Source organism: Dermacentor variabilis, chromosome 2 (genome assembly GCF_050947875.1).
Source record: "Dermacentor variabilis isolate Ectoservices chromosome 2, ASM5094787v1, whole genome shotgun sequence".
In the NCBI taxonomy this organism is placed as follows: domain Eukaryota; kingdom Metazoa; phylum Arthropoda; class Arachnida; order Ixodida; family Ixodidae; genus Dermacentor; species Dermacentor variabilis.
This window is the reverse complement of record NC_134569.1, coordinates 163,626,963-163,652,289: the sequence shown is the minus strand read 5'-3', so window position 1 is coordinate 163,652,289 and position 25,327 is coordinate 163,626,963. Positions and strand designations below refer to the sequence as shown.

At 46.1% G+C, this 25,327-nt stretch overlaps 1 protein-coding gene across 1 annotated transcript; it reads left to right on the top strand.

The window, feature by feature from the left end:
- On the top strand, nt 1-25,090 carry LOC142570525 (kelch-like protein 10). The gene is made up of 8 exons (XM_075678898.1): nt 1-173; nt 2,176-2,466; nt 3,730-4,011; nt 7,942-8,134; nt 13,019-13,188; nt 13,665-13,773; nt 20,603-20,935; nt 24,535-25,090. The coding sequence occupies exons 1-8, from the start codon at nt 1-3 to the stop codon at nt 24,811-24,813; spliced, it is 1,830 nt and encodes a 609-aa protein (XP_075535013.1). The 3' UTR covers nt 24,814-25,090.
- The last annotated feature ends 237 nt before the right edge of the window (nt 25,091-25,327 follow it).

Below are 25,327 nucleotides of genomic sequence, written 5' to 3'. Positions count from 1 at the left end.
ATGGCGGGCAGCTGCGGGGACGGGCCCGATGAGATGCTGAGCCAGGAGACCCTGGAGGCATTGTGGGATATGCGCGGGGCGGGCCTGCTCTGCGACGGCTTGCTCAAGACATCGGATGGCGGGGAGTTCCCTGTGCACAGAGTGGTCATGGCCAGCTGCAGCGAGTATTTCAGGTGCGGTGCGATGCCTGCGGCGGCGCGCGCTAACTTTCTTGTTTTGTTTAGCGGGCAAGCGTTGACGACATTCTTTATCGCTGGTAGCAAATCTACTCTAATGCCAAATAAGCATCTGGAGATGTGAGCGGTTTCACTGTCTCTGAACCGATGCTAAATAAACGTTGAAGAAACATTTGTAAATTCTATAGTAACAGTTACTGTGGGCCTTTGGCTTGCTGGTTAATACGCTGACCAATTTTTATTAGGTGTCCGTCTGAGGACTCATGGGAAGTCTTTCTGATCCAAGTTCTAAGGCAATGACTCAGTGGGCGTTCTACCGAAGCAATTTATCAGGCAGGCTACCCTTGCCACTACAGAGGTTCCCTTGCCCATTAGTTCAACTAGGTGACCTAAGGACGTTCCACTCGTAGCTTCTCTTATACAGGAGTGGAGAATACATTTCATGCTTTCCCTAGAAGCCTGCCGGCTTTTATAGAACGCAGTACTCTACAACTTTGTGGTAGGTAGGTTCTAATTTCGCATCATTTGATACCTATTCAATGGACAAAGAAGTGAACTTTCTGACGATGGGATGGAACGCAAAGTGCCTCGAGCGGCAAGTCGCGCGGCAATTTAAAGAAAGAACTAAATTATGGGGTTTTACGTACCAAAATGACTTTCTGATTATGAGGCACGCCGTAGTGGAGGACTCCGGAAATTTCGAACACCTGGGGTTCTTTAACGTGCGCTTAAATCTTAGTACACGGGTGTTTTCGCATTTCACCCCCATGGAAATGCGGCCGCCGGGGCCGGGATTCGGTACCGCTACCTCGTGCTCAGCCGCCTAACACCATAACCACTGAGCAACCACGGCAGGTGCACGGCAATTTTGAGTGCAGTGGCGGGCTTTTTCCACGCCCGCAAAAACACCTGAATATAGCACGTCTTGAGCAACATCGTATAGCACATCATACAGCACGTCTTGAGCTGTAGGAGGAGTTTTTCATGTCATTCTAGAAATTTTTCATTGATAGTTTTATACTAACTATAATATTTGAGAAATTCATAAATTAATTATTACAAATTATCTAATTTGGAGGAATGAAATTTGTGTATCCTCAAGCGAAGGCAAACAATATTACCTTTGTTCTGTGCAGCGACGTGACATTTGCATATCTTTAATGTTTGGCTAATGTTAGCTGGGACACCCTGTATATTTTAGGTAGAAGTGTGGTGGCGGTAAAAAAAGAGGGTTTGCAATTGTCGCTAGCAACAATGCATTCGTTGGAAAAGGGCAATCTTCCTATTCGAAAGTACCTAAACAGCTAGAATAGTAATCAAACTATACAGCGTATTACCTAATAACGTAATACGGGGTATAGTCTTAAAGTCATTGTAATATAATGTATTAATGTCATCGCAATGTAATTTATATTGTCACGTAATAACGTGACATTAAAAATTAATTAACCTATGAGGTTTTACGTGCCAAAACCGCGATCTGATTATGAGGCACAACGTAGTGGTAGGCTCTCTATATTTTGACCACCTGCGGTTCTTTAACGCGCACCTTAATTTAGGTACACGGGTGTTTTCGGCCCCATTGAAAGTCTGCCGCTGTGGCCGGGATTCGATGAATAAATTCGATGATTCGAAGAATAACGTGGCATTATGCTAGGTTGTCCTAACAGGCTCGATGTTAATTTTGTTACTTCATTGCCAAGATCATCAGCGTACACCAAGACTGATTTCATAATCTCGGAGTTGATGGTCATGAAAGGTAGTGAGAGATTTTCGACAATTTTCAACCACGAACATTATCGTCCATTTATTAGTCCTATACCATTGTCTCCAATTCTCTATATGCTTCTCCAACCGAACTTGTTGGCTTGACCGCTAGCATGCCACTACGGATGGGTCTGCAGACACAATCGGGCTAGCGGTTGGTGCCCGACAGCTGAGGACCAACGCTGCAGCTTCGTTTAACTCGTGCTTCTCACGGAAATCGAATGCCTTTCAGGGCGCTTTTCGGAAGCCCCCTGAACAAGGTTCCGCGCACAGAGGTCTTGGTGCCCGGAGTGTCCAAGGCGACTATGGCCATCATCGTGGAGTTCGCGTACAAGCGTGTCACGTGGGTGGGCTGCGACAACGTCGAGAGCCTGCTGGAGGCGGCCGACTACCTCTGTGTCATGGGCATGGTCAAGGATTGCTGCGACTTCCTGCTTTCCATCATGGCGCCCGAGAACTGCATTTCCATCCACAACGTGGCCAAGCTGTATAACTGTTTCGACCTCACCGCCAAGGCATATAAGTGAGTCGAGAGAACCAGTAACTACTAGAAAGTGTTTTCCAAGTCAGGCGCATTATGGGACGTTGTGCTCTGCTATACTGTTTCTCTGGAACCAACGTACTGGCTTAGGTTAGAAAGCTTTGTTGAATGGTAAAGACTGGAGGCTCATTGTGTTGCAATCTGACGTAATACGTACTCCACAAAGAACTCAGCACAAAAGCAGCTCATAAAAGCACAGACAATGCGTGGCGTCATGCCTGACATCAGCACGAACAGCGCTAAGGTATGTAGATATCTTCGCGTTAAATAAAGATAACGGCCGATCCAACGCACTTGTCGGAATCAAGGTTAAGCAAATTTTCCTTGAACATGTTCAATGTGATTCTGTAGAAAGGGAGACATGACGCTTGCAACCTTACTTTATGTATTATCCGCGCAAGGACCTGTTCACGTTCTTCTTACGGCGTGGAAGCTTCAAGAAACTGCTGTAGTGTAGTACTAACGTGCGCAGTCCGCCATGTAGCTCATAATTGCCGCTTCCTTTAGGGCTCCTGAAAGGGCATCAGCTTATGCCTAGCGTTTTCGAAGCGTGCGTTTCGGCTACAGCAGCCACTTAACCGCTATTTCGTACCTGCTATGCCGGCGACTTTTCATTTCTACTGCTACTGGGCGTCGCTATTTTTAGCCCACCTTATCCAGAGAACCCACACTCCCCCAAAGATCCATATGGAATGATCTTATAATAACATATGTGTTTCTGTGTAAAAACTCGAGTGCTTCCATATATCATGTGGTATGACTAGATGTGGAAGCTATGGGTGCATATGTTCTTTTTTCCTGTTTTTTTTTCTGAGAAGTACTTGTGTCACCCGGGCTGCTACGGGCCCACATAGGACGTCACAGGTTCCTACGTGGAAGTTTTCATCGTTGAGAACGGAAGTAACCGTTTAACGTGTTTACTAATGACAGTTATTGTTCGCAGTAAGATATAATGTCAGCCGACTACTTGTCTTTACGTGCTCATTTCATAGCGGGCTGTGAAGCAGCGAAAGATGGGTATATCTGTATAGAAATGAGGAACGCTGTAGAAGTGGAGCGATAACCTGAGCGTCGCCATCCCTCGTCGCGGTAGCAAAGGTGGCGATTGTTGAGAACTGACGAGTAAACAAACGTGTATGGACAGCTCGTTTCGGAGCTTGTGACTACAACAATCACGGCGAAATGCGGGGACATTCACGCAGTCAACCACGCGGGCCTCTTTCGCCTCTGTGGCTTCTCTTGCAGCTACTTGATGCAGCACTTCATCGAGGTGTCGAAGCGCAGCGAAGAGCTGCTCAGCCTGGAGATCGACGAAGTGGAGGCCATCCTCTCCGACGAGAACCTGAACGTCATCAAGGAGGAGACCGTGTGGAAAGCGGTGGTGCGCTGGATCGAGTTCGATGCCGCCAACCGGCAGCAGCACATTGCCCGGCTGCTGCGATGTGTGCGCACGGGCCTTGTGGACACGAACTTCTTCGTGGAGAAGATCAAGTCGCACAAGTTCGTCTCGGACAACGAGTCCTGCAGGTGCGCGCCTCGATCGAAACCAGGGGAACGCTTAGACGGCGCTGTGCTACTCACATGGCTTACTTGCAATACGTGTCTGGTACTCACGAAATGATTGATACGCTAATGTGTTTCGTGAAAACGAGCGCCAGCAACAGCGAGCGTTCTAATACTTGCTAAGGTGTTGGGCTAATGACAAGCAAATCTTGTGGTCAATTTCATCACTGATTTTCCGTATCTTGCTCGGGGAGCGGTTTGATGCAGTGAAAGAAGTAAGTGCAAACCCTGGAGCCAAAGTAAATTAATATTGACACGTGTACTTATTTGTCTTTATCGGGTGACACGTTTCACCGCCTAACAAATGTTATCGTACAGCGTAGAACGCGCCTGCATGTATCGGAAGCTTCTGGAATGTTATCGACGCTTCCATCCGCTGTCTGTGACCGAACCTTGTGTAATCTGATCGCATGTGTGCGCGACGCGAATAAAGCAGAACTTTGTAGAAGGCACGCGAGTCCCAGCTATTGCTCTGGAACATTCGACGACTGATGTATAAAAGCGGACGCGCTTGACCCGCTCATCAGGTTTTCGACAATCACCGACACTGTGTTCGCCGCTGTCGCCGTTGTTTGAGTGTAGCCTGTTTTTGAGGGCACAAGTTCGCCCAATAAAACGCTAGTTTCGTCTTTCTCAGTTTGGCTGCTTTCTTCACAGTCACTACCACGTGACAATATGAAATGTCCACGTTTAAAACGAATCAAATAGTCCTGCATGTTTGGCTACGACCTCTCATATATAGGAGAGTTTGCTGTTGGGCTAATTGGTTCGTATGTCTAAATTAAAAAAAAAACAGGCTAGGAAATGGGACAAGAAAGTGAGACACTGTTTCACTTTTTTTTTTGGATTCGTGGCGCTATTTCTAAATTTCAAATACCTTTATTCATAAATTGACAGAGCGATTTTTTTGTGCTTGTGGGCCAGTTGTTTCAGCCAAACTTGGCTCTGCTTTTCAAAAGTAGAAGATTAAGGGTGAGATGACCATGTCTTCAGTAATTAGTTTACAATCATTAGCTTCATCGCACTCTACGAGCAGCACGGCTAAAGCGGGCCAATGATGTCTAGTTAAAGGACATTCCTATTTAGTATAAATCGTGAGACTAGCTCCTATTTTGGAACACCTGCTCCCAAAGCTTTCTGAATTGAACGCATCCTTCTTCACACGAAGAATTTATGAAGGTCCGAACAGAAAAAAAGAAAGCAAAGAAAGTAAAAAAGATAGAAACCTGTTCTACAAATATAACTTGTCGCTGGCTTCGCGGATAGGTTGGCCGAAGGTGTCGTTAGTCTAAGGAATCGTACTAAATTATTATGCCTTGAGTAGGGACAGGCTCACATTTCGCATTGGGAACATGGGCGCTGGGCTTGCAAACGAGAAATTGAACGGTGGTATTTAAGTGTAAGAAGATGTTACGCCTGAATATGACACCTGAGCAACAAATCTTGGGGAGCAAAGAATTTTGTTCTTGTTGAGTCCTTCACATCCATCCATCCATCAAACGAACAAACAAAGTTTGGTGATGAAAAAAGACGTATGCAGCGTGGCCTCAAGGTTATGATTGAAAAATTGATGCACTTTTAAAAAGCGAGTATTTAATGCATGTCGACGTTTCTGCCTGAGCCCAGTCTTTAGCAAAACAAGATATATATATATATATATATATATATATATATATATATATATATATATATATATGTAACCTGGCACGTACCCAGGATTCTTCTTAGGGGGGGGGCACAACCCAAGGCAACTTTTCAATGTAAATGAGGGGAGGGGGTTGCATCTTTACTAGTACAAATATGAATAACGTCCACCATTCGCCATAAAGAAGCGTAAACTCGCAAAAGAGAAGTGAAAAAATGTGTATCTCACAGGTGTGCCTGTGGGATACACCTCTTTTACTTGGCGAACAAGGAACCACGTCAAAAGGACTCGCGCTGAGAAGAAGCGCAATATAAGGATTACTATACTAGAATGCAACCTAAAAAAAAAGAAAGCAGTTGCGAACCAAGGCCCACGGAGTGCGCGGGATTGTGTTACTCCGCCAGGCAGTCACAGAAGCAAACAAAATCGTAGTCATACTGCCTTTTCAAAATTGCGTCGTACTTGATACCTCCGGAACGTCCGCCGTTCTTGAAGAGCCTTTGATATGCGGGAGCAAGGAGGTGTGCAACAAACATGGACAAAGTGTATCGAATCTGAGCATTTCACTCTTCAAAAGTACGCGTATACAGTTCATTTCACTGCTGAACCCGTTTTGCTCATGAAACTTCCAGCTGAAGTGAAACTTGACAACAAATAGTTGCAGAGAAGCAGGCATTTTATTTCAGTTCAATAATGTATTTAGCTTTCGTCATTCCACTATAATAGGCGAGGGAAAACGTATCAAATTACCTGCTCATCATTTCATTTGTGTAATTACCGCCTTTTTTTGGGTAACCGGAAAAGTTTGAATTATGAATTATTTGAAGCCTCGCGGAGGAACAGTCGCTGGCGAGTATGAGGGCGTAAGCGGTAATTCACTGCAGGCTTAAGCTGCATGAAATATAGCTGCGTTTTTTGACTTAAGTCTGGAAGAATTATAGAGAAATATATATTTGCGGAACAATCACAGTTCGTTTGGATCCCTCGTTTACTGATCTACCAAGTGCCCAAACCGACTCGTATTATTGTTATTTGGGAAGTTGCGTAAGGATGCGTGGTCACCATTCCCGTACAGCCGTCTAGAGCGCAGAATGCGGCAGTTTTATACGCACTGCGCCCACCGCGGAAGGATAGAAAAACACCCACATATAAGCACAGCAGAGAACTGGCTACGTCAGGCGGCTCGACTGATGACCGTAGAAGCGTCGTACAAAATACACGAAATTATCGCTTCCGGCGGCGTTTCGTCTACTTTTTTTAAATGAACAGATGTTGATTCATATATAATTTTCATAAACAACGGTTAAATTTGTTACTTTTTGCTTTGCCTTGCCGTTTGGCTGTTGCCGTGGCCCTCTGCCTTAGTGCATCACTTAGTTTCTCCTTTCCTTGCGACACCTGTTTACACTCGTCAATCTTGCGCGAAAAGGGCTGTACAATTACGGGAAACCAGACTAGGTAACGGTTGACAGTCATGTTGCTTATTGGTTTAAGGGTTATTGCACGGCTTGATCATGGACGCGGCCTGGTATTATTTTTCACTTTGTCTAACCCGATATCGCGGGTATAGAGTCCTGAGTATCTGCCAGCTTCGCGGCGAGCTGTCACTCGAGGAAATAAGGAAGCGAAAGGGAAAGTTAAACACAGCTGGTGTTTTCTCCCGCCACAACTGGTGCTACGAGAACACAGACCAGCTGACCACGAAACGAATACCTTTCCTGGATCAGTTAAAACAAGGAAGGGTTAACTAACGAAGCAACAACGATGAACGTGACCATTGAATAGATGGTGATAACTGAACGCATCTCGAGTTAATCGCATGGGCACCGAACGAAGAAAAAACTGGCCTTCACATCCCAGGAGGTGCCGATAACTACCGCCTTCCAAAAGGAGTGAAAAAGGCATGAAATGTATACCGCGGAACAGCTGTCAAGTCTCAACTTCGATTGTGCGGAACTTTAGGAATGGGAGTGAGGATTGGTGGCGTGGGGGGTGGGGGCTGTAGCCGCGTAATTTCGGAGAGCCCCCCCCCCCCCCTTGGCAATTAATTTTAATTAACGGATAGCAACCGGTAATGTAGCAAGCGATGTCCACCAAAAAGTTGAATGTCCGTGTCGTGGTCGTCGCGCTACCATTCTCGACAGTTACAAAGGATTCCGCGCCTGAGGTTGGTGAATGTCAAGTCCGTGAGTTTACGTTCGGGCGACGGGCTTGGAAGCGCGACGTTTTTTTCTTCATCTCTCGCATAGGCCGTTGGTAATCGACACGCTGCGGTTTCTGTACGACCTGGACGTGGTGGTGCACAACGACGAAGTGCCAACGCCCATGTTCGCGCGACCGCGCATACCGCACGAGGTGATGTTCGTCATCGGCGGCTGGATGGCGGGAGGACCCACTGCCTACATCGAGAGCTATGACACCAAGGCCGACAGGTGGATCAAGGTTGGTAAAGGCATCGCGGCTTGCTCTGATCGACGGTTTGAGGAGCCACAGACACTTCGCGTCCACGCAGGTGGTTATCGGCAACGTTGTTTTCCTTCGTGGCATGCTCCAGGTCAGCTTTACTCTGGTGAACACGTTCGTTGTAGCTGGTGACAGAGTGGCGGAGACGGCCCTAGAGCAAACGCACAACAGTGAGAATTGCAATAATTGCAGATAAACAAAATATTATATATATATATATATATATATATATATATATATATATATATATATATATATATATATATATATATAGGCTGCTTGCTTATGGCGTAACACGAGAGAACGAATAATGTTTGACACGTATTAGCATAGCACTTCCAAGCATTTCATATCATTTCTCCCTCTTTTTATAAAACTGTCTTTGCACGGGTCTTTGTCGGTAGACCTCCGCAAGACCAGCGGGCTTGGGGGGACAGAGAGGCGGTTCGGCTGGGTGCTGGAGGTGTTGTCGAAGGAACAGGCACGGCGCTAGTTGGTTCTGGAATGGCCGAACTGGACCGGCCTTCTCGCGTTGACGTAGGCCGATTCATATTGTCCGGGCTTGGTTGAAGCGAGTCGGGAGCTTCTGCTTTTGGGGCCATGGGTGACATAGGAACCCGACGGAAAGTTTGGTCCACGTGACGCCAGGCTAGGTCATCTGGAGTGTCGATCGTTACCAGCCGTGAACGCTCGGTGCTCTTGACGATGCCTGGACGCCAACGTCTCCTTTGGCCAAAGTTGCGCACCAACACCTGGTAGCCGGACTGGAATCTGGGAGGCTGCGAGTAATTTATAGGTAGAAAAGGGACACAAATATTCAAGCGGGAAAGAATTTGGTCAACAGGAGCATTTCTGACGGGGACTTGCCACATGGTAGTGGGGTACGTCGACAGCCTAGCAGCACTCGCGCTAGTTATGTTTTGAGATCGTTCACCATCGAGTGCTTGAGAAGGCCTTCCTTTATTGTGCGGACCCTGCCCGCTGTCAGACCATTAAATGTGGGTGGTACGGCGCACTGCGTAGATGAGTTATGTTGTTGGCAGTCATGAACTGGCAAAACAATTGACTTGCAAACTGAGGCCCGTTATCTGATACTACTATATGCGGCAAGCCAAAATGAGCGAACAATTCGCGAAACCGCGCGATTGTGACTTGCGTGGTCGCTGACCTGATGGGAATTGCCTCGATCCATTTAGTGTGCGAGTTGACGAATATAAGAGCATGCGTCCCTCTATTGGTCAGGCATAAACAATGTGAAGCCGTGACCACATTGTCCCCGTTTCTGGCCAACAGATAGGAGGCGCAGCCAATGCCTGGCAATATGCTGTTGGCTGCGCTTGTACACATGAGATGCACGAACGTGCAAGGCTTTCGATCTCACCATCCAACCCAGGCCACCAGAACAGCGTCCGAGCCTGTCTTTTCGTCGCAGATACACCCTGGTGTAACCGATGTAGCTCAGCGAGCATGGAGACTCGCGCTTTGCAGGGTACGATGATGCGATGACCCCAGTAGAGCAGGCCTAGGCTTGACAGCTCCAGTCTTCTGCAAAAATAAGGTTGAAGGTGGTTGTGACACGTTGAAAAGAGTTTAGGCCATCCATTAAGTACAAAGTGCTGCACAACGCTGAGGTATTCATCTGCGATCACCAGCGCCAGTATGGCACCCACTGGCACGAACGAGCTGCCAAGGGTCTTTAAAGACAGCACGTGTTCTGGCAAGGTGCTCGATCGACAAGCATCTGATATCGGCAAGGGCAAGCTGCGGTACCGATATTGGCTTATAAACAGAGCCCATCTCTGAATACGTGCCGAAGCCATTGGGGGCACAGGTCAATCTTGTCGTAGAAGTCCCAGTAGTGGTTGGTGGTCCATTACGAATACAAACTCGGGGCCCAGCACGTAGTCTAGAAACTTTGTTACTCCGAACACCAGTGCGAGAGCTTCCTTCCCGAGCTAATTCTTTTCGGCGTGTGTTAACGTGCGTGAACGGAAGGCCCATTGGGCTTATTCGATTTCCGAATTCGCTGCGAGATTATGGCACCCAAAGCCGAAGGTGACGCATCACATTCCAAGCGCACAGGTTGGTTGGCATCGAAATACGAACAGGTGAACTCAGACGTGTTTGTTTAGCCATGAGATATGAACTCTCCGGCGCCGGTCCCCAGTGCCATTTATGCTCTTTTTCAAGCAGAAGATACAACGGGGCCAACATTGTTGACACGTGTGGCAAGAACCGGTGATAATAAGTCAACAGACCCAAGAACTAGCGCGGTTCGCTCACATTCGTAGGCCGTGGTGTGTCGCGTATTGCTGCTTAGCTCTTCTCAAGCGGATGCAAGCCGTCTTTGTCGATGCGACGGCCCAGGTAGACGATGGCGTCCTTGAAAAAACGGCATTTGTCGGCCTTCAGCTTGGTACCATTCTCTTGAAGCCTGCGCAAATAGTCCCGAAGCACTGAGCCACTGTCCTCTTGACGTTCCGCCATCAATACATCGTCCAAATACACCTGCACGGCAGGAACCCTGGCCAGGACCATTTTCATGCACAGCCGAAAAATCGCGGGAGCCGAGGCAACTCTAAATGGAAGACAGTTCTAACAGAACCCCTTGTGAGGGTTTATCACGGCCCGCTTCGTCGCCTCGTTATCCAAAGGGAGTTGGTTATGTGAATCCTTAAGGTTCGGTGTTGTGAAAAACGATCCGCCACGTAGCGACATGTAAATGTCTTCCATGTTTGGTAAAGGGTACTGTTCACTTATACAGGCAGCATTGATTCTGGTTTTGAAATCGCCGCAAAGGCAAAGGGACCCAACTTTCTTCAGTACTGGTACGATTGGCACCGCCCACTCAGAATGTGCTATGAGCGATAATATGCCTTGCTCCACTAAACGGTCCAGCTCCGTTTCCACTTTTTCACGAATAGCATAATAGAGTGACAAAGCCTTGTGGAACTTTGGTTGGGCGCCTTCTCGAATGGGGAATTTCACAAGTGGCCCCTGAATGTTTCCAAGGCCGGGCTCGAAAAGGGCAGAAAGCTCGGTCCTGAGGCTGCCGCGATCGGCTGACGTTGATTGAACCGTAGCGAGAAAAGCGGACGGCAGAAGCGAAAACACTTGAATTAAGTCCCTACCGCAAAGGCTGGGACCCGAACATCTTATAACAATCAGTGTAGCAAGTACAGCCTTCCCCGCAACATGGGCTCGAAGGGGCAGTTCACCGACAATGGGTAGCTTGCCCATGTAAAAGCTGAGCGTGTGTTTGCATTTCGATAAGCATGGTCAACTCAGACGGTGCTTTAGATACACCGACTGCAGAATGATAGAAAACGGGGATCCCGCGTCGCTAATCCTGTTCAAGGGCACGCTGCACCAGCGGTCTCTGTGGAACGCCTGGAGCAAACATTTCTTTTGTCGCGATTAGTTGAATGTGAATATACTGTTAAAATGTCGCTTTCGTCCGTTTCTCATACAGCGCTCTCGTAATGAACTGCGTTAGCGACGTCATCGCGCCTACGAGCTTCCCGGAGCATGAATTGGGTGCGACATTTCCTTGCGAAATGACCAGTCTTCCGACAGTGAAGACACTGCGCTCTTTCGTGCGGACAGTCGCTTGCTTCGTGATCGTAGTTCTCGCAGCATGCGCAATCAGTATGGCTTTGCTTATCTTTGGTGAAGATCTGATGTCGGTGCGATTTTCTCGCTACACTGCACATCGCTACCTCATTATAAGGTCTGGTCATGGCGCTTACTTCCAGTGCGGCTGTATCTGTCGCTGTGGCAATCGTTTCAGCTTGGGCAAGTATGAGCTCACTTCTTTCAAGAAGCGACTGCTTCACCGCATGATTTCGTTTGCCACAAACAATGCGGTCCCGTAACATGCGGTTCAAGCTGGTGCCAAAGTTACACTTTTCCGCAAGCGTGCGCAGCTCTGCAACATAGTCCTGGGCAGAATCGTTTGCAGCCTGGTACCTTGTAAAGAACTTGTAACTTGCGGCAACCTCATTTTACTTAGGCGCATAGCGGTCATTTAGGAAGGTAAGTGCTTCCTTGTAACTTAGACCATTTACTTTCCGGGGGGGCGCAATTTCCAGCAAGAATGCTTACCGTCTTCGTTGACAGTGTCGAAACCAAGAGCATCCTTATCTTATCATCTGTCTTAATATAATTCACTTGAAAGACTGCCTCCAGTCGAGTCAAGTAAATATCCAACTCATCTTGATTTTCGTCGAAACTTGGGGTACCGAGGTTCGTAGCCAGGGCCATGACCGCCGACGCTCCGTAGACTCCATTACGTCCAGTACCCAGCAGGACTCTCAGCACTACCGAGACGCCACTGTAGGTGGCGGGGGCTCCGCGGTATGGTCACCCTTGTCGCCACTATTGTAGCGGTTGACAGAGTGAAGGAGACGGCCCAACAGCAAACGCACAACGTTTATTTCAGACAACGAACTATATATATATAGGCTGCTTGCCTATGACGTAACACAAAAGAACGAATCATGTTTGACACGTGTTAGCACAGCGCTTCCAAGCATTTCATTACAAAAGGCACCGCGGCTTGGTCTGCTCAACAGTTCAAGGAGCAGCAGACACTTCGCATTCATGCAGGAGGTTATCGGCAACTCTGTTTCCAGGTCAGCTTTACTCTGGCGAACAACACGCTCGCGATAGATCAGCCATCGCAGACGGCTGCGACGGTAAAAACTGGTGCAGGGGAAGGCGCGATACAAATACTGTGCCGCTGACGTTGGTTTTTTCTGCTTTCTCGCGAGACCGTTAATTCATTCCGCTCAGGCCAACGTGGAGCCTTAAAGCACCACAGGAATCCCTAAAGGAGTCGTTGCTATTGTGCCGGACGCACAGGTCGAGGCCGTGGATCCCGAGGGTCCCCGGGCGTACCACAAGTGCGCGGCCATTGGCAACGACATCTACGTCATCGGGGGCTTCAACGGCGAGGACTACTTCAGCAGCGTGCGATGCTTCAACGCTCACACAAAGAAATGGCGCTCTGTCACACCGATGCACGTTAAGAGGTGGGATTTAGCGTAGGGACATCCGAAAGAAGCGATTGCAATGCGGTTCTCAAAGTTCTCGAAATTCGGCCTAATAAAGGCAGCATTAGACATATATAGCGGTTCACTAAACTAGTTAGGAACTTAACAAAGTCTTAAAATGACCGTAAAATGAGTAAAATCAAAGTAGGTAAAGCTCAAATCACGCTGAAAAAGACGTTATATAAAGTTTGATACCATAAATCTGCACTGTGGTTCATGAAGGACGCATTAGAGGAGGGTTTCACATAGAGCATTTCAGGTTCTCCAGGGGAACCTAATTATGTTTATACGAGGATGTTTGCGTTCCGCCCCCATCAGTTGAGTGGAAAAGCATGGAGGGAAAGCAGCTATTCAGTAACTTCGAAGTGTGGAAATAAGAGGTTTGTGAGAAATGCTGCGGAAATCGAATCTCCGCTAAATACTGAAAGGCTAAAAGGACCACTCCGATTTCCCAGGTGTTATGTGAGCGTGGCAGTGCTGGATGAGATAATCTACGCCATGGGCGGATACGACGGTCGTCACAGGCAAAACACAGCAGAGAAGTTCGACCACCGCACAAACCAGGTAACACAATCTCGATTTTCTTTTACCCTGCATTTGGTTAACAGGTATTTTTGAAAACGTGGGGCTAGTCCTGACAAGCGACCGTTTCACGTTCTCGGAATATCCCGTAGTGGACGTCTTTCTGCTCTTGGTTTCCGTTATTGCAGTGCATTTGCATCGCGCCTCGAGTTTAAAAAGAAAATTTTAAGAATAGTGATTGAGGGCCAAAATAATCAATTATGGCACTACGTTAAACTGGTTACACATTTAAACCACCAACTGATATGTGATAATTGCCAACGAGATAAGGACCTAGATAAATAGTTTCGCCGAGATGTTTGCAGTCAAGACAATCCAGATTAGGGCAGGCCAGAGTAAATGTTTCCACTTTAGTAATATGAACATCGACAAGCCGCCTCTAAAATTGCGGCGAGTTGTGGTTGAATATTTTCCGTTTATGTGAGAATATTTGAATCGCCATTTCTCTCGTATGAATGTTCAGTTCAGGTAAGATTTGGTGCAATTTGAGAACTGCCTTTTTCTGTCGATGTATCCATGCTTTTGAACTCGGAGCTTATAGGCGCCCAAGCTATACTTAAAATTTTAGGTAAGGGACGAATGAGAGCCCAAACCCTAAGTTTGGATTCTCTGTAGTTTCGTTTAGTGCCACTGTCTAAAATGCTAGGTCACGGTCTCTGCATACCGATGATTCAGTGGTCAGAGATTTGTGCGTTGCACCCCCACCCCCACACACTCACACACACTCTTTTTGCTAGTCGCATTCTTCCATCGCATTTTTGTATTTAATTAACGGAAGAACCTAGTGGCATTTCCGAGTACCTTTGATTGGGAAATTTTGGTCGCACTTGTCACACTTCATGGCATGGTTACGCTGGAGATTGCACGGACGCACTACTACACTCGGGACGAATAACGAAGTAGAACTTACTTGATATAGTAGTCAAGTGGTCGCAGATCTTAGCTCCGGTGGTTCTTTATTATTTATGCTAGTATCAGGCAATCGGTCGGGATTTGAATGAATCGGAGTTTAGCAATTAAATAATAGAGAGCGCAGCCCGTCTAAGAGTGGGCTGTAACTGACGGTCGGACACGAAGGGAAATATGCCAGCTTACGGCTACTAAAGCTCTGCTACGGCTTATGGGAACATCACCACCTTAGTTTCCTTAAGGGCCAGTTCACATGGTATTCGATTGAGACTTCCAGCTGCTAAGGGGTCCGAGAGTCGCCGCTGTGCATTCCTAAGCATGCCTGTATGGACCAGTGGTGCACTTGTTGTCCTTATGTGCAACACAAGACATGCTCGCGAGGGCGCTCACCAAATAATCTACTCTGAAAAGGTTTAAAATGTCACCTACTCTGACTATGTTTGGCATGTGATGCAAACTCACGAAATGGGAAAATCCCGCCTGCATCTCCGGTGTGAGTGCGATAGGACTTTGGTCCTTCTTATAGGATCCATGGTTAAATTATCCCGGCTCGCCAACTCGGTCGTCTTTGCTTAGGGATGCATGGTGTGCGCACTCGTGCGTATCTTTCGCCTGTCTTGGCTTTTCCCTCGTGTTTCGTCAGGGCACCTGGTATAGCAGGTGGGTTAGCAGGCTGTCTAACGCGGTGACAACACACGAGAGTGAACGGCTGCAAAAAGCTGCCTCTACACAGCCTCCGAAATTAGGTGCGCTAGCACCGACAACGGTCATGCCGGAGATCTCGGAAGCCGTGTTGCCTGGATTTGTCGATAAAGCGAAATTGAAACAACTGCACAGGGCAAGCCGGGGAATGATTCCGGATTTAGTGCCATTCATTAAGTAACTGCATTTTGTACAGATGCTTACTGTGTACAGGACCTACTTTATTTTTTATTTATTTATTTATTGCATATACCTCACAGGCTCCAGAAGGAGTATTGCGTGAGGGGGGCGGTACAGATAACAAAATAACAAATGCGGAGCAAAAACATAGTTTTTGTTACATAAATATGAACAAAACGAGAATCAAATAATAAACAAAGAACGCGAAGTAAACAAAGATAAAAAGCAAGAAAGGTAAACGAACAGGTGTCAGCTTTCAGTATACAGTAAAGCAAACAACCTTAGAGCAAATGCTTACATAAATAAATAACAATGAAGTTAAAAGTAACAAAACTGAACAGATACTTGTTTTTAGCTAAGTACTAGCCAAATATTCAGTGATTTTTTGTCTGAAGGTTAATGTGTCATTAATGTCAGCGAGGTTATCAGGAAGACCATTCCACAGTGCAATCGCACGTGGCAAAGCTGAGCAGTTGAACGCATTGGTGTGACCGAAGATGCGTTGGAAACTGAGATGATTATGCAGGCGTCTAGATGTGCGGGAGGGACGAACGAGTGGTAAAGTAGATGGGCGTACATTATGCATGATTTTGTGCAGAAGACAAAGTAATGCTATATTCCTGCGCGATTCCAAAGATGAAAGCGACAACGACAGCTTGATGTTAGTTACGCTCGAAAATGGGCTATAATCTCTGGCAATGAAACGTGCAGCACGGTTTTGGATCGACTCGAGAAGATGGATTAGATATGCCTGATGAGGTGACCATATAGAAGCTGCGAATTCGAGCTGCGGTTGCACTAATGTTTGGTAGGCTATCTTTCTTATGAGGGAAGGAGCGCTGCGAAGGTTACGTTTTAAATATCCGAGAGTGCGCGATGCTTTAGCCGTTATTTTCTCAATGTGGGATGACCATGAAAGGCTAGGTGTTAGAATAATTCCAAGGTACTTGTATGAAGATGTGCGATCGACGATACTATTGTCAAGTGAGTAACTGAAAATGGAGTAGGACTTCTTGCGAGTAAATGTCATCAGTTTGCATTTGTTAGTGTTTAGGGTCATTTGCCAATCCAAACACCAGTTAGTGACACATTGAAGGTCACGTTGAAGAGCAATATGATCAGCGGGGGAGCGGATTTGACGGTAGATAACGCAGTCATCTGCGAATAGTCGAACACTGGATGTAATGTTTAATGGCAAGTCATTGATGAAAATTAGAAAGAGTAAGGGTCCAAGGACACTTCCCTGAGGTACGCCTGATGTTACGTTACTGAAAGGGGAAGAGTACTGGTCAATGACAGTGGACTGCTTTCGAAAAGACAAAAAGTTTCTTATCCAAGAAATTGTTAGTTCGTCAAGGTTTAAGCATGAGAGTTTGGAAATGAGGCGACAGTGAGCCACGCGATCAAATGCTTTAGAGAAGTCGATGAATATTGAGTCAGTCTGAGCATTGTCGTCCATATTTTGAAAAAGATCCGTAGTGAATTCAATTAGTTGTGTCTCACATGAAAGGCCTTTTCTGAATCCATGCTGATGTTTAAAAAAGAAGTTATTACATTCTAAGTGATGAACGACATTACTAAAAATGATGTGTTCGAGTAACTTGCAGGGAACGCTGGTTAGTGATATAGGACGGTAATTACTCACATCGCTCTTGTCACCTGACTTGAAAATGGGTATGATTTTGCCAACTTTCCAATCATTCGGCAGCTCCCCTGTTGACAGCGACTGCTGAAATATATGACTAAGGATTGTACTGGAAGGGACTACTGTATTCTTTAGGATTTTCGTGTTGATGCCATCAAATCCGGAACTACTCGATAATTTGAGATTGTTAATCAAAGTAGCGATTCCAGCGGCTGTTACGGTAATAGGAGTCATATATTGGTAATCAGAGTCTGCCATCTTTGGCATATTGGAATGGTCTTCCTTTGTGAACGTGGAAAGAAAGTAGTTGTTAAATACAGATGCGCAGTGCTCTCGCGGTATGGGAAGACCAGTGTTATCCACGAGTGTGGGAGTGTCAGTGCTGTTTGAAGGAGATATCGTTTTCCAGAATTTCTTAGGATTATTTTTTATCAGTGACTGAAGGTCATCGGAAAAGAATTTATGCTTTGCACGACGAAGGGAACTGCAGTAGGCTTTTTCGCAGGCTTTATGTTTATTCCACGAACCTAACGTGTTGACACTTTTGGCTGCCCTGTATAAACGTTTCTTTTTGTTTTTTAACGCATTCAAAGTTTTATTAAACCATGGTTTGGAACAGTTGGTGCGAAATGAAATCTGAGGTATGTATTTATTTGCTAAACCTAGTAGTTGTTCTTTAAACAGGCACCAATTTTTGTTGACTGATCGTTGAGAAAATGTTGCGATAAATCTAGATGAAAAGCTTTGTAAATCTCGGTTAATGGCATTATAGTCTGCTCTTTTGTAGTCAAATATTCGTTTTGTTGTTAGATTACGTGTACATGAAGGTGTGCGAACTGTAAATTCTAATAACGAGTGGTCACTGAACCCATCAGTGATTGAAATGGTGCTAACTCTATTAGGTGCTGTTGTTAGAACAAGGTCTAAGACGTTAGTAATGCGCGTTGGTTGGAAGACTAGTTGCTCAAAAGAAAAATCAAGGATGAGCTGGACAAAGTCATTAGATGCACGCGAATTGCCTCTTAAGTTAGGCCAATCTATGTCCGGGAAATTAAAATCGCCAAGAATGAATATATCAGCTTTAGGGAATTTAGACCGAACAGCAGTAAGGTTCTCACGCAAGTTAGAAACGAAGTTATCAGTGCTGTCAGGAGGCCTGTAACACACTCCGTAAAGTGACTTTGATAGTGTCGATGTTATACAAACCCACACTATCTCAATAGCGGAGGGTATCGGTACTATAAACGAAGTGATGTGCTTCTTTATTGCCAGCAAGACACCACCTCCCCTTCGATTATGTCTGTCTCGGCGATAAATGACATAGTCCTCCGTATCAGGAAAAACTTCGCTGTCATTCACGCCGTCAGAGAGCCAAGTTTCCGTTAGTGCCATAATATCACAGTTACTATTTTCCAAGTACGATACGATTTCGGTGCGTTTAGAAATTATACTACGAATGTTAGTAAATGATAAAGCTAGGTACGAAGGCTCGATGTGTGTATGTTGAGCAGCAGAGGGGTTGTCAGACGTGCGTGTTATCGGGTTAACTTCTAGCTATCGCGAAATTGGTACCACAGTATCGGACAGCGAGTCATACCTGTAAGTAGTGTTATCTACTCGCAGTTTGTCGAGGGTTAACTTCAACGGTACGCCCTTGGATTTCGCGAAGGCAATGAGCTTGCGTCGAGCGATGCGTGTTTGAAGGGAAAAATCTTCGCGAACAGCGAATTCCGTGCCTTTGAATTTATAGCCATTTTCTATTATGTTTTGTTTATCTTTAAAAAATGTAAATTTAGCAATTATTGGCCTGTTCTTCTCTCTGTTGAACTGGCCAAGGCGGTGTGCGCGTTCTATTTTGGTGGGTTCGATGGTGATGCCAAGGTGTTCACTGCACAAGTTGATAACTTTAGATTCAGATGATGGCCATGATTCGTTTCGATCATCAGAGATGCCAAAGAAGAGTAAATTACACCGCCGAAGTCTGTTTTCGGCATCCTCGCAACGCATCTCTATTGTTTTAAGCTGCCTCGAGATAGCATGGCATTCTTCAGGAGACTCGGGTGACGACCTATTGCCAAAACTTTTAATCGATTCGAGATCACCCTCAACAGTCTGAAGCCTAACGGATATCTGTTTCAGTTGGCCGTCGACAGATGCCTGCCAACTTTTAAGGGCTCGCAGGTCATTTCGAATTTCATCTTGACCGGTTTCGATACGTCGCAACGATTCCAAAATGGTAGCTAGGTCAACGGGACCAGGATTTGATTCGACGTCTCCAGAAAGAAGTAAGCGAACCCGACATATGAACAAGCACAACAAGTTCTTACAGCGTTTGATAGCAAGTGGCAGCTCGCTGGGGCACGACACCACAAAAAGACAGCGATTGCTGCTCTTCAGGCAAGAACAACCATTCAGGTAACTAACCTGGAACAGAAGCATCGGTGAATGCTCCATGTCTAAAACGATGTCGTGCCCCAGCCGGGCGGCGCCGAATGATTGCTTATAAGCTGCGTATCCCGTGCTGATAGTGCCGGCATGTCGTCTTGATATTCCTGGTTGCCAGCAGCAGGCCGGAATGAATCCCAACTTTGGCGATGGTGGGCATTCCACGGAGCGGTTAGTTGCTGGCGTGCTGACTGCTTCCTGAGTAGTACATGACGCGGTAGACAACGGCAGGGCCAGCAGAAGTAGGTGCACCTGGAACAGAAGCATCGGTGAATGCTCCATGTCTAAAACGATGTCGTGCACGAAGATTTAGTTCTGGTTGAGAAGGGCTAACAATATCAACGCATGACTGGTGAAACAACGATACCGAAAAACGGCCAAGAGTACGCACGAAAAAGAAATAGAAGATAAAAAAGGAAATTGCTAACATTTGTACTCAAGTAAGTAGAGCAATAACGAAAAAAAAACAGTACAATGAAATCACCAGGGCAAATGGTTCACAGATTCTGGGCAGTTATTAATCAGTTATATTGAGAACAAGTTCAAGATGGACTTGCACCGATTTCGCAAGAAGCCCAAGCTAATCAGGCAGTAAAATGTGTTATTAGGGGGGAGTAATTTGGGATTGCTTTGAAAAATGTAAAGAAGTTCGTCATGCCATCTTAGGAATTTGTTCCCCGTAGTCTCGTCTTACAGATACGATGTGAAGTGGTATATCTAAAAGAGAGCCACGAAGACAAATTAGTCGCGATCGCTAGTCTCAGGGGATTTAGCCTCGATAAAGACCGCGTAAGCCGCAGTCGTTTAAATTTTAAATACGCTCCCCTTGTCGCGTTACCTGCGGTCTGGGTTTTCGTTCGTCAACAACACACTACCGCGGCGGGTGGTTGTCCGCTTTCCGATCGCGCAGCACATCTTGGTCGCTCGCAGTGGACGATGATTGCGCCCATGAACATGCAACGTAGCGACGCGTGCGCCACGACGCACGACGGCTACGTGTACGTGACGGGAGGATTCAGCGGCCACGAGTGCCTCAGCTCGGCCGAGCGGTACGACCCGACGGCCGACCAGTGGACCACGATTTCGGGCATGCGGTTCCGGCGCAGCGGGGTCGGCTGCATAGGCTTTCGCAACTGCGTCTACGCGATTGGTGGCTTCAACGGCACCACCAGGCTGGCCTCGGCCGAGAAGTACAATCCGGAGACCAACATGTGGACCAGTCTGCCCAACATGTACACTCCCAGAAGCAACTTCGCCGTGGCCGTGAGTAGTGACACGACCAAGCTTCGCAAAGAATAATCGAGCGTTACGCGAATTCGCGAGATGCAATGGTTCAAACATTGTGCTTGCGGAAACAAAAGCATGTACGAATGAACTGAGAGGTTGTACTCTCGTCTCTTGCCACGATGCCGTCGCTTTTTTCGCCAGCGCAGGCCGGAAGAAACTTTCGGATTTTTTGATGCTGCAGTCTTATAGGCCCTTATAAGCCCTCTAAGTTCTTTGAAAGTTCGCGGTGTTCGTACGCTAGAACTTGGGGAAGAGTATAAGATACATTTGCAGAGCAGTTGTAGTGAAAACCTTGAGCCGAAGGGGAGTTCAGTACTTGGAAAGAATGTTTGACTGCAGTCTCTCCATTATATCACGTCTTGCTCCAATAAACACTGCCTCGGACTCTCATAAAACTGTGACGAAAGGTCTATTTACGCACGAACCCCAGAAATGATATTTTGTTGATACTTTGCCGTGATGCCGGTCACAACTAAAAATACATTGACATCTTTATGGAATTACATTCGGATTCAATATCAGTAGTTTGCTGCTTCACGGTGATAGTTATAATCATTAGGTGATAGCACAACTCACAATCGAACAATTTAGAATTTAGGGCAATTCGTTCGAATGTGTTTCAGTACCTAACACATATAATCTCTACGGAAGAGCCCCGTGTCACAAACAGGAGCAGAGAAAATACGGCAGAACATTTGAAATAAAATGTTGCAACTTTCCAGCGGGCTTATTATTCAAGTACTAAGCTGCTATGAGCTTTACCTGATCAGTGACAGATAAGCACTTGTGAGTGCTATTCGTGTTCCTGTACTGCGTCAGTTTATATCAGTTTTGTTTGTAGGCAACTGACTGGATTCGTACCCGGCTCATAAATTGTGACTTTGTATGAATAAATATCGCTGACTTATTTGTGGGAACGTGAGATGGAAATTTTAGATGGCTACCATAACTATATGAAGTAATTTAATATAAGAATACTGCTACAATAAAATGCTTTCCCCATCCGCTGTCACAGATTTGTCACATTCAACTCATAGTCATTACCAAGTTTCGCAAGCAATTATAACTTATGCTCTGTACGTGGTAGCGCAAGAATGTATGGCCATTTGACCTATTGAACGTCATTACCAATGAATCGGATTACATTTGCTTTGCATTTAAGCACATTTATAGACAAGTATCATCACATATACATATGGGTTTTAGTTGCTGGCGTAAGAATGTGCAACTATGTGGTCATTATGTGCATTGTGCCCTCTAAATTTTCTTGTTTACAAGAGCGCGTTTGCGTAGGAGGAATATATTTGACGTGTTGTAACCAATTAAGAGAGAGAGAGAGAGAGAGAGCAGGGACAGGAATGACAGGGAGGTCAACCGGACGAGCACCCGGCATCCCAAGGGGCTGCCACTGTATTTCTACGCTTGTGGTGCATCGTTATTCCGCAGACCGTAAAATTACAACGAGTGGCATAAGCGCTCGTCTAATTTTGCTTTTGAGCTCACCAAAAGCTGCGAAATTTTCGTCTATGGGATAAAAATACGTTATGAAATGATACTAATGCTCTTGGGAACTGTTGCAAGGATGATGATAACTCCTACAGTCCAGGTAATAATAAAACAACACCGTTGTTTTGGAGGGGATACAGATGACTGATGCGACAATAGTAATTTACTCAATGTTTCACTATGCCTGGCACTACAGTCATCGATAGGTACTTATGCTTTCTTTATTACGTGCACTCTTGGAACCAGTACTAGCGATACAAAAAACGCGTAAACGTACAAAGGGGCGAGCTTAAATCAGGACCATCACGTTCATATTTGCTAGGGTTCCTATGGGCTCTTTACAATAGCGAAAGAGATCAGATAGCAGCACACCGCACACAGTATGAACCATGTTAATAACTGCAATACTTCGCGAACGAAGCTCTTGCCGCAAGGCTATAATCGGGCTAAAACTTTCAATTCATTCACATAAGGCCAGTGTAATGAAAATGCGGGTAGATTTGAAAACTTGCCGCGAAGCGCCAAGTACCTTTTGCCGTTGCTTTCCACGTCCGCCTAACAGGATCCGTAGCGTTTGCCACCAGTAAGCTTACAACGGCGAACGTTTGGGACGTTACATAGTCTTCGCTGCAAAGATTGCTCTAGGAAATATTCGTGCTAGTGCCTACGGGAGTGGTAAGTGTATGCTGGTTCAGCCAGCACGGGAATGACGGGCATCGTATGAATTCTCCCAAGCTTCGTTCTTCTAGCTTGAAACGCCTATGTAACGCAGGAAATAAAACATTTTAGACAATGCAGCATTTCGCATTCATTACGCATGCTGGCCAAAAGCGACTGTCTTGCTGTGCTTAAAGAAGTATGAGTGCTTATAAATTTATTTACTTCTTTAAAACCTAATTGTCTATTATGCCGAGGAGGGTGGTTTATCTATGAAACAAATAAGCAGAAATCCCTCAGCGTACACTTAGTCACACAAAAGCTCATAATTATACAATGATAGCTAAGACTTGATCGAACTTGTGGCGGTTCCGCTACTGAGAGGCACGAGGCAAAACCTGATGATAAAAAAGTGTATTTTGTGTTGTGTGACGGCATGTCAACCTTGTGGTGACCGTCGATGCAAATGGGGTGTGTTTGTCCGCCGAAGGTCATGCTGAAAACAACGGCGGTACAACTAACAAGTTACAGCGTCATGAATGGCATCGGAAGAACGTTTGATGCCAAAAGGGAAAACGTTATGAACAAATATGTGTACTATCATTTCCCTACTATAGCAGAACGATTGCAGTGCCAGAGTTCCGTGTAGTGATGTTTTTCAAGGAAAATATGTGGGGCCTAGTAATGTATGCAAGACCTTCTGGTCGCGAATGCGGCGAATCTATTGTTTGTAAAGGATCAGCATTCATGCATTTGATCTGGGTGCTTATGCCGTGAGTGGCCTTTCTCTCCGCTCGTTGTCTGCCACGCTTCAGTGCATTTGGCTGGCCAACGAAAAAGAATGACACGCAGTGCTGCTGTGTTGGGCGGCAGAGGGCTGGTACATTTTTAATGTTGTGGAAGTGGTATACCACACGCTTTTCACGCCCAAAACGATGACACGTGGCAATTAAGTAGGGCGGAAAAGACCTATCGGACATAGGTCTTCGAGAGCCACTTTCTTGTCATCTTTATTTTGGAAGCTTGCTCACGTCGTATAGTATTAAGGCTGGTTGTAAAGGTTCGACACCTGAAAGGCAAGCCTATGGAAATCGAAACTGGTGCGTAGAGGAATCATTGGGTGTGCTCTTCCACCTGCCAATAGTTTTTTATGGGTGAAGAAGGATTATACCCTTATATAATGCAGTAAATGAATAAATAAATAAATAAATAAATAAATAAATAAATACCAAGTCAAAGATGCCATGTCAGTAGTAATGTCAAGGAGCTGACGTTAAGCTTTCGTACAAGGGATCGCTTAGTGCATCGTTTTATTGCACTTGGAAAGGTGTTCATGAACTGACGACCTGTGCTTATCGAGAACGCTAACTGCTTTTCTTTTTCTCTTTCGCATGTCGCGTGACTTTCAATAGATAATCGACAACCTGGTGTTCGCCATCGGCGGCTTCAACGGCGAGAGCACCACCAACCTCGCCGAGTGCTACGACCCGACCACGGACCAGTGGTACGAGGCCACGGACATGAACGAGTCCCGCTCCGCGCTTGCTGCTTGCGTCATTTCCGGCCTGCCCAACATCCGCGACTACGTCCACCAGCGCCGCGACAACCTGATGGAGGAGAAGCGACAGAAGATGCTCGACATCCTCAAGCACCGAACGCGTCACGTGAACCGTGACGACAAGAATGCGTAGAAGAAAAAGATGAAGAAAAAAAAAAGAAATTCATGGATGGACGGAGGCTGAGAACTGACGCCCACCGCTCCGCTCTTCATAGCCACGAGCTTGTTCCGTTGGTGCGAAGACACTTACGCGTTAGTTACGCGTTGCGTTTAGTGACGTCACCTGCGGACGCCATTTCTCCGGTGGGGCTGAAAACTTGGACGTCGATTGAATATGGCGTTTATAACTCCCGCCGGTGTACGGTACGCGAAATTAGTATTTATTCTCAATCATATTTGTAAAAAGACACGTGCCGGCTTCCGTAGCGATTTCTTGATGATTAAATTAAAGCGTTTTGACGCTCGATGCGCCTGGTGGATTCATAAGAGTTGTTCTCAGTACTGCTACAAAATAAAGTATACTTAAGGAAAAAGAAACATCTATGACTCGCGTAGTTCTATTGAACAAAACTTGTGGAATGTTATGACCACGTATGTGGCGTTTCTTACTTCTATGGCGACGGGGGTCATGTGAACAAATAATGATA